A 15,855-nucleotide genomic window follows, 5' to 3' on the forward strand; every position below is an offset into this window, starting at 1 on the left:
TGTCCCTTAGCTCTGAAGTGTGATGGCCCTCTTCTAAATGAGAAGCAGAAGGACTAGAAAGCAGTAGGCAAGATTCATTTGGTTTCAGCATGACCAGGGAGTATACTCCATGGTGGCAGTGAATTCTTTTGGAATGGAAATGCAGTTCTGTTGTCACCTGTGACATACGTGAGAGTTGGTAGTCTTTATACTTAGATACACAGTAAAAGGGTAAGCAACTCTTAAACCTGGCATTAGAGGTCTGAGTTAACCATAGAGCCATCCAGGTTTTACAAAGGCTGCCTATGAAAGTTTGTTGCTGAAGCCTTGTTAGGCAAAAATTACTGGAAGATTACTGTCAGGTGTTTCCACCTAATTCAGTGAGGCAGGTGTGTCACTTTATAAATAACTGCTTGAAGCAATCTACAAGTTATTGGGATTATGTGACTTTGCAGGGCTAGTTGTACAACTTCTTGTTTAAAAAGAATATTGTTTGAATCCCTAAAGCTAATTACTTGAAGCTTTTGCCTAAGATAACTATTTAGTATGCTTACTTTGGACTTAAAATATTTGTCTTGGTCTTCCAAAATTCACCTGTTTCAACCAGTGCACTGCTATTGCTTAGTTTTTGCAGAAAGCACAATGTTTTGCTATGCTTCTTGTAATACCGGGTACATGTATGGCTTCTTCCAGGCATCAGCATCACTTTCTCAAGAGACTGAGAAATATGCTTCCCAGCCATTGTATCAGACAAGTTCGCGTATTTCTGAGCCACTGATACCTAAAAAGATCGAAATTGCTCAGGTGAGTTACCACAAATAGTTCAGGTATTAATAATCATGTGGGATAGGCATCAGAAAATTATGAGATATGGGATCAGGAAAGCATAGTTTGTTAAATGATCCTCTCTGTTCCTTTTGACTTCTGATTCATGTACTATATTGGTATTCTAAATAAAACACTTCATTTTGCCACTCTGCACAGATGAGTCAATGTTGGTTAATGCTTTGTCTGGACAACTCAGCATTGTTTCTAATCTGAACCGTAATTGATTAAGTTGGGGATAAAGTAAGCTATATACTTCCTCCAAACAAAACTACCAAGTTTGTTTGGAAAGTGTTGTTAATTCAGAAAATCTTTCAATAAATTGAACAAAAAACATCCCATGTTTCCTTAGTGGTGGACCAAAACACTGAATGCTTGTTTGTTGTGAAATTCATACAATCGGTGGTATGTATAGTAGCTCATAGGCACATTTCACTTAATCAGCAGAGACTGCAATAGAAGTACTGATTGCTGAGGATGCACAGCAAGATTTGAAATTGTAAGCAAAAGCTATTTTGTAGCACTACTATGTCCAAATGTCATCCTGTAGAAACTGCTGACTTCTGTCAGTCTGGGCTTTAGAACAATTTAACTGCTTATGTTACTGCCTGATAACTATCAAGTGGCCTCATTATGTTTTCATTCTTTCCTCAGGCAACTGTTCCCCTCCCAAGTGAGCCACAGTCACCATTGCCGACTTCGAGCACCTCTGTAACACCAGTACCACAAGGGCAAAGCTTTCAGTCTCCTCCAGCGAGTAGCAGTTCTGTGACAATAACAGCAGCTCCCTTTCAGGCTATGCAGACTGTAAGTGCCACTTGAGGCCACATAATAACTGAGCAGCATGCTCATAGCTTAGTCCTAGTACTGGGGAAGCTGGTTTCCCATGATATGATAGGGAACTTGATAGGTCATTTTGAGGCTTCAGTGTTGGAAAAGTATATTAGAGCTCTGCTTCTCCAGTTCCTGGGATATCTTAGTATCCTCAAGGAGCTAAGAGGGAGAAGTTAGGCATTAAGTCAATTGACTTCTTTGTATTCCCCAAGGTAGAGTTGACTGTACTTAAGTTGTTCTTGTGCATTGATAAACAGCAGTGTCTGTTCAGGTCGTGTTTGTTCAGGTCGTACATCATTACTAATGTTCATAAATATTACTAACACGGCTACTGTTTATCAGTTTGGGGTGCAAGCCCTTCCTAGAGGAAGGGTCTCCATTTAGCTGGTAACATCCCCTTCTCTGTATTTGGGCTTAAACATTCTTGCTTAAAAGTAAGCTGTGGAAGAAGTTATCTGAGGTTCTCCATTTCAAAAAAAAATGTACTGGTGCAGTTCTACAACTTGGACTGATGTAGTAGGGCTAGTGGGGAGAAAATAGCTAATAGTATTTCAAAACACAAGAACTCTAGATGTAGCTAAACATCTAACATTTTGGTATGCTCTTTAGTAAATCACTACTGTGATGTTTCTTGCTTAGCTTTATGAATTTGTAGAAGTGATTCCAGTAGAACTGTTCTAAGATGTACAGAATTTTGATGTAATCATAGTAATCATAAGTAGGGCAAGTGCAAGTGGGGGATTGTTATAATCCGGTTCTATTGAAATGATGCCAAGTTGCTAGGTGGTGACTTTCATGAAAGTGAAAATAGTAGCAAGCTGTGATCAAGGAACCAGAGACTGTCTGGGGACCTGGTCTGTAAGGTAAATATCTATCATGACATAAATACGGAGTCATGGTCTGTTATTTTAATTCTATCTGAGCCTAGGATCTGTGTTCAGAGTGCTTATTATCAAAATGGTAATGCTGAAAGTTCACTGGAATGAATTCTGTGGTGTTTCTAGATACATTAAAGATGCATTAAATATGCAAAACTCCTGTTATTTGTGTCAAACTAGCAGATACCTGTCACTCAGTTGCTGTGATCTCTATTCCTCTTGTAGTGGTGGTAATCTTGAACTTGGCAATGCAGGGTCGTCTTTTTGCTGTTGCTTAGATTCATAGCCCAGAAGACAACAGGATTTGCATTTCATTGGGTAGCCAAGAGTCAGGTGCTACCTTGCCAAACAGTGATACTACAGTAGTGAGAGATGTCCTCAGATGTCCTCCCCCTATTGCTGCCATTGTGCTTGTGGAAGCCTAAGGGCAGACAGTACCTGTAGCCCAGCTTCTTCATTAGTATTCCACCTGTGACTCCTAGGAAAAAGTAGACTAGGATGTGGGTGTTGACAGCATCCTCAATTTTATTTTAAAAAGACTGCTGCAGCAGCAGAAGTGCTGGTAATGAGTGGATATGCTTTAAGGCAATTGAAATTATTGATTGGATTTAATAGTACTTCATTGTTTAGCCTTTTAGCATGGCTAGAAAAATGACTTGGAGTTCAACTGGAAAGGAAAATATTTCATTGAAATGTTGTCTACGCTGCTTTTCTGCTTGTGTACCAGAGTGCAGCGCACATCTGAAGATTCTATTATGGTAACATTTAATTGTAAGGCCGTATTACAGGCTTCCTTGTCATCAATCCATTTCTTGCAGTAAAATATAGTACCTTCTTGCATAGATCTCTTGATCACCACTAAAACTTCATGCTGCTATTTTTTCGGTAGGATTGCCAACATGCAGGATTTCCCTTCTTAAATATCAAGTGTCTGCTCAAGGCCCAGGGAAGTATCTGGAAGAACCTAGAACAATTTCTGATTATGTATTTCATTCTAAGTGGTCTTGCAAAGCTTGAAAACTCTGCCCTAATTACCCAAAGCATCTAAGGAGGCTTTAAGATAAAGGGCATCTACCTGCTTGTCTCTTCTATATTCAGAAGAAAAAAAGGAATATACTTAATGCATAGCTGAAATTTAGTTTCTTGACAGAGAATATTGGATGCTCTACTTGGATAGGTTCAAAAATAATTGTAAGTATCAGTTAGGCTTTGAATCACTTTGATCACTTCATCTGAAGTAAAAACCCAGAATCTGTGACATTTTGTAATGGTTAAAGCTATACTCGGCATTTTAGTATTATGAGTTTTCTGTGTTGGTTCCCTATCAGAGCCAGTACTTGGTTCTTTGACCCTGGAAAAAGTGTTTTTCCCAGTTCTACTTATGGAGGCTTCTGAGAATGATTAGAGTCATCAAGCTGTGAAGTTTAACATAAGCTAACAGAGTAAATGAGACTAGGAAAGTGGAGGTTCAGTTTACAAAAGGGCTGGAAGCTAATACAGTATTTATCTGAGTAGATGGTAGAATTGCATGAGCTTCCAAGATGTGTGTTCAAACACGAATATCTTATCTCAACCTAGGCTGTTAGAGCTTCAGCTCAAAAGCTTTAATCAAGGAGTTGAACGGTGGGTTTTACCTGGAAGCAAACTAGCTTTCTGTATGACAGGACAGCTGTTCTGTTTATTGAATATAGTAGCTATATTCAGTCAAGCTACATCTCTTGGCCAGTAGTCAAGGACACAAGAAGTTTAATAAACTTACTGTGAGGGAAAAGGATGGGTTCAAACACCATGTACTCAATTCTAAGAAATAACTGATGTTCTAGAAACTGATCTAGGCATTTGGATTTAAACTGTGGTGTAGCAGGGTGATGGCCTTAGGCAGACTTTAACTGATAATGCAAAACATTCGTCTTGAACTATATTGTAGGTATTTAAGGTGAATGCACCGCTGCCTCCACGTAAAGACCAGGAAATTAAAGAGGATTCTTCATATTCAGCAGGATATAACCAGAGTTTCTCTACAGCAAGTACACAGACTCCTCCTCAATGCCAGCTGCAATCTTCTCATGTTGCAGAACAAACCTCTCTTTCACAAGAATCTCTGTCTTCAGGTAAGAATTGTACATGTCTGCATTTCAAGAAGTCTTGGAAGTTACATAAAAGTTATTCAGATAGTATTAATTCATTAATGTGCTTTGAATATTTTCAGGTTCTAACTCATGAATTCTTAACCACTGAAGTTCAATTATTAACCACTGAAACGCTTATGTGGCACTTATTAAAAATTAGGGTTATATCAGCTCTAATCCAGTTGATAATATGGTATGTAAACTTAATCTTGAAACTGCTAGCAGGATGAAAGGCTGCTTCAGACTAGCTACTATTGCATGGACAGCATCACCCAAGTGCCTGATGCATATAACTTCCCAGTAGGTGGGAAATTCAAGTATGCAGTGGTACTTGTCAAACAAATGTTTGGAGTTGAAGCAGTGATGAAATACTTGAAACTATTAGTTTGGTCCATGGTAATACAGTGATGGCCAGTACAGTGATGTCTAGTGCTGGAAGATGGTAAATACTAGAAGGCATGGATAAGCTTTCAGTGCTTTCCTGAATTACAGGATGCAAGATGACAGCCTACAATGCAGCAAAAGATCTTCCTTTTACTGATGTTTATATAGATGTAACTTCTTACCAAGGCTGTCTTTATTGGCATGAGTCAGTATCTGACCTGAAGAATATTCAACTTCTGATAAGTAGGGTTCGGAGCTGCCTTATTCAACATAACTGACCTGTTTCGCATTCAGATACTGATGCCGGGTTAATATATGGAGTTGACACTAAGAATTCTAAAGGGAATGAGCCCACCAAATTTGCCTGAAACAGGTTCCAGGATGAGAAGGATGACAATTTATGAATCTGGGTTTATAAAGATATATAATCACTGACTCAAGGTCACCTAGTGTTACTGTTTTTCTGCCAGAGAAATCTTCGTAAAAATTATACTATCAGCCTCGCTACTATGTGTAGTCAGTGAGACATCCTTCTTTGGAGCTCTTAACCTTGGAATAAGTGCAGCAGTTAAAGCTTGTTTAGCTTGAGTGCTCCTTATCAGACCATAGGAGGTGATCAACAGCCTTCTGTACAGCTTTTTGATGAAATACCATGATGTTCTATTAAGGCTGTACTGTGGTGGCTCTACACAGACTTCAGAAAGACAGTTTAGACTGACACTGTACTTGAATTCATTTTAAGATGTTCTGGGTTCATTTAAAAAAAAGCATGGATCTGGAAACATTCGTGGTTTTAAGGTCTATATTTAAGGCTAACCACTTTACTGTGAGCGAAAAGCATTCTTGAATAATATCTGTACCTCTTAGGTTCAGTCTCTTGAGTTGACATTCAATCCTAACTGTTGAACTAGCTTTCTGCAGTGGTCTTATTGCCATCTAGATAAGATGGAGCTTGTTTCATTGCACTGAAGGATGTCAATACTGATGTGTGATCTAGTTTATCATAGACCGCTGAGGCCTTGCTGCTAGTGGAACTGTACAGAATCTAAGTGAAAGTTCTTAGTCAAGTGTTGATAGTTTTTTCTTCGAGCTTGGTTATTTTCTTGGTGCTGGCAAGCTTGTTATGCCCTAGTCAACTGAATCTTCTTGAACACATAAGAGGCTTACACTGACAGCCTGGGCTGTGTCTCCAATGTACTTTAACACGCATTACACTCTATAGAACAAAAAGAAGGATCCCACTCCTCTGAAGTAATGAAAAGACAATAACAGGATATACTGAGCAGCTTAATCTGACTGAACTTAATGCTGCCCTTGCTTCTAGGTGTTGTAATTTATTGCAGCTATAAAAGCTCAGAATTCAACTGTGCCTTTTGTTTTAAGCAGTGAATTATCAACCTGATGGAGCTGTTCCTGTTAGCAATGGTAGTCTCGCCTTTTATCCAGCACAGACTAATGTTATACCAAGACCCCCTCAGCCTTACCTTAATAGTCGTGGGTCTGTCAGAGGATCTGCTAGAGGTGGAAGGTCACTGGCCAATTCATATCGTTCCCCTGGTGGGTATAAAGGTATGTCTTTACTGCTACCTTAAGAAAACCTAGTTAGTATAATACCATGTTTTAAACCATTTTTAGTGTTAAATTTAGGTTCTACATGTGAAAACTCATAAGATATCTTTTTAAGAGCAAGGTGTGGAGAACAGTGTCTGTCTGTATGGAACTTAAGCAAGTTCACTCTGACTTCTACTTATAGTACCTGTACTTTGGGTGTCAGGTGAACTGGCTGAGCAGTTTCATAGCCTGAATTATGAAAATGGAGATGTTCAATGACAGCTCAGTAATTTATGCCAGTTCATTTACCCTTCTGAACTTCTTACCTCCTTTGTTCTTTCCTTTGGCCTCTGTCACTTGCTAACGTGCTGGGCAAGTATCCTCTTCAGATATCACTTAGTCACTTACTATCTTGTTTCCTGCAAATGCTGCATTTGTTCAACACTACAGGCTTTCAATATTACCAGCAGAAACCAGGATAAGGGAAGGAAGTTTGCAGTAATGGAGAACCGTTGTGGATTAATAATAAACTGAAGGATTTTAAGAGGATTGTTTGGACTCAGCAAATCAGTTGTTGTTCTGCTGCTAGCTAGAGTGTCCTGGAAAGTTTGAGCTGGCTTTTTTTAGCAGATAGTAGCTTCTTATCAAAGTTCCTGGTAGCTGCAGCCTGTTTGCTTTGAAGTCAAAGCATGCTTAGTCTGAAACAGAAGTTGTTTCAGTTATTGGGCTCGGACTGATTCCTAGCTTGTAGGAACATGTACCAAAAATGAGTTATGTAGTTCTAACTTACAGGCAGTTAAAGATTTGGTAGTGCCTGGTACTAAATTGCTTGTGGGTGGTCTTTGATAGTTAGTCTAATAGCTGAAGAGGTTAAATATTGTAGTAGTAAAACAGAATAGCTGAGCATGGGTAATAGCAAAACAAAGTCTTAATTTTATGTTAAACTCTGTCTATGGATATAGCAAGCTTTTCAGCTGTTCTGTGATATCTCATTAGTAACAAACAGGCAATTGCTAAGGTCTGTTAATACTCCTAAGTATGAATCATTGCATGCAGAGTAGATAGCTCTGAGTAGCTGATGGAAGAGTTGTGATACTCTGCTTTGAATGCTGAAATAAAGCATAAGTATAACCATGTAACTTCATACATGTCAGTTGCTAAACAGGCTTGCAAAGGTTCTAGCTGTATTTTGTACTTGTGTAAATGAGTGAATATTCAGTATTAACTTTTATTTGAACAGGTTTTGATGCTTACAGAGGCTCACCCTCAATAACTAATGGCAACTACGGCCAGCTGCAGTTCCCTGGTAGAGATTATGCTGGAATGCCATATTCTCAGAGGGTAAGTATTGACTTAGTTTCCAGTAGCCTTCCGGAGAACGTAGAGAAGTCTTCTAATACTGTATCTTTTCACTATCCTAACAGGTAAACTACTACTTCTAAGTTAGTTTTCTTTCTTAGACAAACTCCTTTGGAAAGGTAGAAAGCAGTTGAAATAGGAAGACAGCTCAGGTAACACGTGGGACAAGTTGATTTTAGTCTGAAATAAGTCTCTGAAATGCAGCCAGATGGCAAATGAAATGACAACTGAGTCCATTTTAATGCAGGTTTTAAAGTTAGTACTAAGTGCCTTTAGTGTAAAGTACATAAACTCCTGTATGGACTGATTAAAAAAAAGTGGTTAGGCAAGTTTCACACTAGTTTCACACTTGTTTTTAGTGAATTGCTCTAGCCATCCACACTTCAGGATTGCAACTAGGAGTGCAGATATCCTTATTCTTGAAGTTGTGGCATACCAGAAAACCTGGTAGGAACCTGCTTTAGTGACCTTGATTTGAATGAGGGCAGGTTTCTTAAAGGCTGCCTTATCTTGAAGATTTGCAGCAGATCACAACAAAGAATAACTAGTCCTATGTTCTGCAGCCTCTATCTGTAGTGGTGGTAAAGTGTAGCTGGAAAGGGTGAAATTAGTTACGTTGAATATGCTCTGTCAAACACCAGCTGGTGCAAAATGGAAGCTTTTCAAAATTCACCCTTTACACCATTCCATGAAGGGTAAAGTTAAGCATTTCCAGTTAATGGTTAAACAGGTTAACTTCCAGTGTTTGACTCTTTGAAAATGAGTGGATGGTCCAAATACAAGCTAAACTCTTGCTAAGGTGGCTTTGGGAGGTCTTGGAACATGGCATGTGAAGCACATTTCAGATATCAAACTAGCTCGCTTGGGGGACAAGTGTTCCTTGAGCTTCATAGAATCATAGTATGGCTTGGGTTGGAAGGGACCTTAAAGATGCTCTTGTTCCAACCCCCCTGCCATGGGCAGTGATGCCTCCCACCAGACCAGGCTGCCCAAAGCCCCATCCAGCCTGGCCTTGAGCACCTCCAGGGATGGGGCAGCCACAGCTTCTCTGGGCAACCTGTGCTTCACCACCCTAATAAGGAAGAATTACTGCTGAATATCTAAATCTCCCCTCTTTTTCAAGCCATTATTTCTTGTCATTTCTCTGGGGATGTGAGAGGTGAGGAGGAATTTTCCTGATGTGAAGAAAAGGTACATTGTCAATGCTGGGAGTTCTGCAGAATCTTCAGTTTCTCAGTGCTGTGCTTCCTGCTTACTACCTTAGAACTTGCAGCTACCAAACCAAAGAGTAAGGGGAGATAATCAGAGGGAGGCAAATATATCTAAACTGTCAGCTTGCTGTACTACTGCCTTTCAAAAACGGGAAGAGATCAGGTAGTGTCTTAATTTGACACTCAGCATCTTACTGCAGAAGAAAGCCTTCTCAGTGTTTTAACTGAGGAAAGGGCTGGTTGAAATAGGTAAATGAGTTGCTTTTTTAATAGGGAAATAATTGATAGGACAAATTTGATTTAAATAATATGAGACAATTGGATTGCTGCCGCTGGTGGTGCGAACAACTATTCTCTACGAGTCACTAGGTTGTCTTTTGAAGTCACCCAATTAGTTTTGTAGGTGAAATTCATTGACTTATATCTCTGCATAAGGTCTTCAATCAGTCTCAGGTGTCTCATTTAAATGAGTTTTGCTATGTCTCCTAGACTCTTTTGATTTTACCTTTCTGTGAAAGTAGCCAAAACTATGGAGTTTAGATTACAGCTGTCTTATATGGGTTAAATTGTAACATCTCAGTAATGAGAATTAAAAGGGATTGTATCAAAACTTAGCATGAACCATCTGTTGGCTTAGGCTAAACCACCAAATCCTTAATGTTTGTTTTGGAAGTAATATGGAGGTATAATGTCTTCATTTGGGGGTGGTATGGAGCATTTGGATATAGGGGGAAATGGAAGGAGTGGATGTGACTAACTTCAGTAGTTTGTACTGAGAAAGTATAGCAGATATATCAAAGCTGGAATCTCTGTGCCATCTATACTATCTAAAATATTAAAATATGTATATTTCAGGCTTCCTGCTACTTAGTGACTTGTGTTGATGTAAAACACTTAATCAGGATAGTAGTTATGTTGATTCCTGAGAAATAAATATGGCTTACTAGCCCTGTGGGGATGTTCTGATTGAGCTAGCTGGCTCCATAGTACCCAGAGAGAGATAAGTGGAAAAAATGGCTTTGCATCAAGGTAACTGGCTCTACTTTCTCTATGATCTTAAAGCACCTACAAGTTTGTGCAAGTATTAGTGCTCTAAGTGATGGGATTTTGCTGTTCTGAGGTGTCAGAATTTAGCACTGCAACCACTGCTTACTAATTTGTGATTAGCCCCTTCCCTGTTAGATCTAATTTTGGAAAAATATTCAATCGAAGTGTATTCCTGTAAAGACATCTGTTCTACAGATACAACCTGTCTTTTTGGTTATACCAACATGTTTTAGATTAGCATTCTTTAAAATGTTTCAAGTTGCTTGATCTCTTTTCTGCATCTTGGTGGTTTTAGATGCTAGCTGGGCTTCCAGATTCCCACAGAGTCCTGTCAGTATCATACCGTACCTGAGTGGCAAGCTATTGATTCCTAGTGCAACTGAGATCTATTAGTGCTTCAGACAAACATAATCAGCACTTTGTGTCAAATAGTAACATTTTTTTTACATAAAGTTGTGATAACATGCATGAATTGGCCTGGGTTTCTAAGACTTCCCATCAAAAGAAAAATTAAGAGCTTGTAGTCCTGGTCTACCAGGACTATCAAACCCATACTTTCCCGACTAATAACAAACAAGCTACCTGACAAAGGGATTGGTATCAACAATGAAAGTCCTCTGAAATATGAGTACACTTTCATGTGACTTAATTTATTCTGAGATAAGATTTGTGGCATAATGAAACTATTTCTAATGACAATTTTGTGCAGTTGTTGGATAAGTTAGACTTGCAATGTACTTGTTCACAGATATCCTCATCTACTACATCTTAACCTGTGAAGTGCCTATTAGCTTAGACTGCTCCAGTTGACTGTAGTTTCTAGTGTACTAGACTTGCTCACAAGTGTGTGCAACTCTCCTGCCTACTGCTTTCAAGTTTTATCTTGGTTATCTAAACAGCTTTCCTTAAGGACAGCCTTTTGATGTAATATGTACTTTACACAAGTTTTCAGTGGAGGTGATTATTTGGGCAACCTGGAACATCTGGTTCAGCAATTGCTAATATAATAATGCTACCTTAACTTTAGGCCTCACAGTCTTTGGGTTGTAACACCAGTGGACTTCTGGAAGCCCCGGTTGGACTTCTAGAATCCCTGGTTGGCTGTAGGGTATTTTGAAGCTTCTTAACCATATAGTTCACAAACCCTTAGTCTTGTAACAGTGTGGTGGTTTCTTCTTTTCATTAGCGTCATCAGCAGACTAGATGTTTTTGTACTGTTTTGAAAATGAACTGATCCTTTTGTATTTACAATTCTTGGGTAGAAACAGTGTGTAAATGTAATGACTCTTCCAATGCTTGCTAGTGTTCTGCTACTTCTTATGGGGGACAAGTAGTGAATATTGCTGTTACAGTCCTACTAATCTCTGGTATGACAACTGGATCATCCTTGGCTTAAAGACAGTTAATAAGAAAGGCAACTAATAAGCAATGGAATATTTACTAGATCTTAATGCCCTATATTTTTATCATTTATTTCCCTTTACCTAGTAAAATCGCAATTCTTACTGAAAAAGTGCAATGGTCTACTATTACACTGAAGAGCTTACATCCATACCTGTCGAATGTGAACTAGTATTTCAGAGAAGTCCACTGGTGTAAACAAGATCACCCTAGTGAAATAAAAGTTCTGCTACCTTAAGTACTAGAACGTTACTGCCTTTGTGTGGTATCTAAGATATTAAAGCTTTCGTTGACTTCAAGCATCTTGGTCTTTTACCTAATGCACCCAGATGAGTAGTTTTCTTAAGTAGTTGCAAGACCTGTCTTGCTTCCTATGTTAAGAACAAGACTTAAGTTTTAGGTAGCATATATTGGCTATAATAACCCAACTTGTACTGGGTACTAGAATAGCTTTGAACTAGCTATACTATCTCAGTAAAACCTGAAACGTAGTATGACCCGTCTGCACTAATCTCTAGATGGAGATAAGTTGCTTACTTGGGGTGGTGGTATCTGAAGTGCAGTCTAAAGGCAGTCTTAGAGGAATAGTATTAGATAAATTATATACAACAAAATTATATGCAACTTTACTATCTGTATGAGAACTCATTTTTCTAATAGACATCTTCAAGCCTGTGCAATTTTAATGCTCTTCCAGTAAGTTTCCTGTGTAGTTGGTCATGGGGCAGGGTGTGCCTGTTCAGCTTTGAAATATGTTCTTCTGTACAGACTCGTACTATAACAGCCCTGAGACTTAAGGTAATGCACAATGAAGTGAACTGTGTATAGTGCAGAAGCTAATTTGCTAGAACTAGCATCTAAGTAGCTTTTTAACTTCATATGAGCTATTATAACAGTAAACTTTCCATAAATAAGGCTGTTAACCTACACCTCAATTCTGAACCCTATCGTTGTCTAGTCTAGAGCTTACATAAAGTGCAAGTAAAAAATACTTGCACATTTATTGGTAGCCCTTTGTTTTCAGACTTGCTCATAGCCATTCTACTAATACTTCTGTATTTTTTTAGGATGTTAACTACCAGCAGTGCTATAAACGAGGTGGGATAACTAGTGGTCCTCGAGCAAATTCAAGAGGTAAGGCCAACGTCAGGTTCCCAGTGGGGTATGAGTGTGTGTGTTGCTGAAGTGGAGTGTAACTGTGAATAGTGAGAAAGTGTACTATCACTGTCATGGAAGAGCAAGCTTGGTTATAAATTAACCAAGCTAGATGGAAGCTTAAGTACTGCTCTTAAACAGTCAGCATTGCATAGCAGCAGAGGTGACTTCACCATTTTCAACTTGGTGCTTTCTATGTCAAATGTCAAAACTCTCTGATATAGTGGTACCTTACTGAACTTTCTTCATAAGTTGACTTGGAAATACAGGCAAAATGGTACCGCTGTTCCATTTGGCATCTTCCTCTGGTTGTAGGGTCTCTCTTTCTTGATTCTGAGTAAGTTACCAGATCCCAGGTACTCTGAGAAAACTTCAGTATGGAGAAGTTTTTGGGAATACAACCTGAATTTATACCCTACCATTGAAGTACAGAGTAGAGATCCATGCTTGGATTTAAACAGCTAATGCATAGTATGCATTTTGAAAAAGCTATAAACTAGATTTAATCCTACTGTGTGTGCTGGGAAAAAATGGGCTTAGTGCTATAAGTGAAAAGTGAGAATAACGACCGTAAGTTCCCTACTTTGAAGAATAAAGGGAAATTTTGCATATCATAGTAACTGCTTAGGATAAAGTGGCTCATCTCTGAGGGGAGGACTCAGAATACTTCAGAAGAGAATTAAGTGTGGTGAGTTAACAGTTGACATATGTACCTGTTAGTGTAAAGGTATCAGTAACAACTTTACTTGGTCTTACCAGATACCTTAAGATGTTCATTTCCCGTAGAAGCAGCAGAGGCTTAGCTTGATGGTAACTGCTTTAGATTTCTCAGATCTATTGTTTTCATTCTAGACTGAAACTAGGTCCTCCTAACTTGGATATTTGAACAAATAAATGTCTTTACTCTGGGGAACAGGGTGCAGAAAGCCTAAAAGCAATTGTAGTCTTTCAGACTTGTAATATCTTAGCATCCCAAGTTGATATGACCTATTAAGAATACAACTCCAGAAGTACTGAGGTAACTGGAAGTGTAAGTTCAGGTCTTGAAGGTGACTAAATGATTACCGGGCTCTTGCTAATCCTGCTGGGTTCTTCCAGAACTTGCTTTTTCTCTGCTCAGAAGCTAGTATATGCTGGTTTATGGTAATGTGTGGCAAATACTACAGCTAATTATTGCAAGCTACTGCCCCCTCCTACTTAAAGTATGGGCAGTCATTGTTCATGTTGAATTATGGTCCATCTTGCTGAGCGCAAGTGTGATCAATGTGAAACAACTTCAAAGTTCTGTTCTTGCTGGGGTTCTTTGTCAATCTGCTGTAGCTGAAAGACAAATGTGTTGCAAAACCCATACACTTGCTGCTGAAAAATATACCTGCAGGTTTTAGGGTACTCTTGTTATAATACTTATTTATTGTTGCTAATGATCCTTAACAGCAGGGTGGAGTGATTCTTCTCAGGTGAGCAGTCCAGAACGAGACAACGAAACCTTTAACAGTGGGGACTCTGGGCAGGGAGACTCCCGCAGCATCACCCCTGTTGATATGCCAGTGACAAGCCAAGCTGCCACCATACTACCAGTGCATGTCTACCCCCTCCCGCAGCAGATGAGAGTTGCCTTCTCTGCAGCCAGAACATCTAACTTGGCCCCCGGAACTCTAGACCAGCCAATTGTGTTTGACCTGCTGCTGAACAACCTTGGAGAAACTTTTGACATCCAGCTTGGTAGATTTAATTGTCCAGTGAATGGTACTTACGTCTTCATCTTCCACATGCTGAAGCTGGCTGTAAATGTTCCCCTATATGTGAATCTTATGAAGAATGAAGAGGTCCTAGTGTCGGCATATGCAAATGATGGGGCTCCTGATCATGAGACTGCTAGTAATCATGCAGTCCTGCAGCTGTTCCAGGGGGATCAGATCTGGTTACGTCTGCATCGGGGAGCCATCTATGGAAGTAGCTGGAAATACTCTACCTTTTCGGGATACCTCCTTTATCAGGACTAAAATCCAGTGCAATGTTTACAAAAAAGCTGCTCCAAACACCTTGGTGGAGGGGGGGGTGGGACTAGCTTTGCACTTACTATTGACTTTATAGAAGATATGTGGTTCCATTATTGGGGGAATGATGGTCATGTGCAAGGTGAAATCGTGGATTTGGGGTACTGAATCAGCACTAATTTGGCACTTTATCAGTTGTGATGTAGCCTTGCTAGTAAAGCTGTGAATGTATATTGTTTGCACTTACCCTAAACTGTATTAATGTCCAGCTTACTACACTATTGATTGCCTCAAGTATGGGCTATTCACAATGCCTTGTTGTGCCTCAATAAAACAAGTTAATATGCATTTTAGTATTAATCTTGCTAGTGGTCTTATTTTAAAAATGTCAAACTATCAACAAATTCCTGGTGTGGGCTGTACATGCATGTTCGTATACTATATAGTCTTCAAGTATACTATATAGGTCTTCAAGTTTCAGTCATACTATATAGGTCTTCAGGTTTCAGTAATTCAGGGTAAACTACAGTTTAAATGGGATTATGTGTTTGGTTCTTTTTTGCAGTTTAAGTGTTCCCCTGTTGAAAATGAATTCATGATTTAGTTACATATTTAGGTACATACCTACTGTCTTAACTGAAAGATTAAGAAATCACAAATGAAACACTGCCCACTTTATTGGACTGTTTTAAAAGTATATTTTGTAAACAGCTAGATTTGTCACTACGATTTTCAGTGCTGATACAGCTAGCTGAAATTCTTATACCTCAAAACACTCACTGATGAGCTTGCTTGTTCAGATATACTATCTTAAAGCTATAACTGATTCTTAGGAAGCCCAACTGTATGGCTTCCCTCTCACATGAGAATTTAACTTGCATTACAAGCTGACTCTTTCCTTTCAGACAACTGCTGTGGAAGCTGGTACATGTAGTTGAAGCCTGCTCTCTGCATCTTAAATTTATCTTAATTTAAATCTGAATATAAATGCTAGGAATCATTTATAAAACTGTTCTTGGAGCTGAAGGGGGGCATATGACCAGTCTTTAGCAGTCTTCTAGTCTAAAAACTGAAGAACTGACAAATGCTGTCATCTAAACTGCAT

General features: G+C 39.1%; 1 protein-coding gene across 6 annotated transcripts in view; it reads left to right on the plus strand.

Annotated features, from left to right (window-relative positions):
• The window catches only part of CAPRIN2 (caprin family member 2), a 37,760-nt gene extending 22,650 nt beyond the window's left edge, over positions 1-15,110 (plus strand). For 3 of the 6 annotated variants that reach the window (XM_080578789.1, XM_080578786.1, XM_080578790.1), the window contains 7 exons: positions 673-783; positions 1,459-1,611; positions 4,444-4,627; positions 6,413-6,598; positions 7,821-7,921; positions 12,666-12,732; positions 14,188-15,110. In XM_080578789.1, the coding sequence (XP_080434915.1) occupies positions 673-783; positions 1,459-1,611; positions 4,444-4,627; positions 6,413-6,598; positions 7,821-7,921; positions 12,666-12,732; positions 14,188-14,756 (1,371 nt within the window). In that variant the 3' untranslated portion in view covers positions 14,757-15,110. The remainder of the gene's footprint in view (positions 1-672; positions 784-1,458; positions 1,612-4,443; positions 4,628-6,412; positions 6,599-7,820; positions 7,922-12,665; positions 12,733-14,187) is intronic. The other 3 variants (XM_080578785.1, XM_080578787.1, XM_080578788.1) reach the window with 2 other exon arrangements.
• Positions 15,111-15,855: the final 745 nt, after the last annotated feature.

This window comes from Anser brachyrhynchus (genome assembly GCF_964034855.1).
Source record: "Anser brachyrhynchus genome assembly, chromosome: 1".
Lineage (NCBI taxonomy): Eukaryota > Metazoa > Chordata > Aves > Anseriformes > Anatidae > Anser > Anser brachyrhynchus.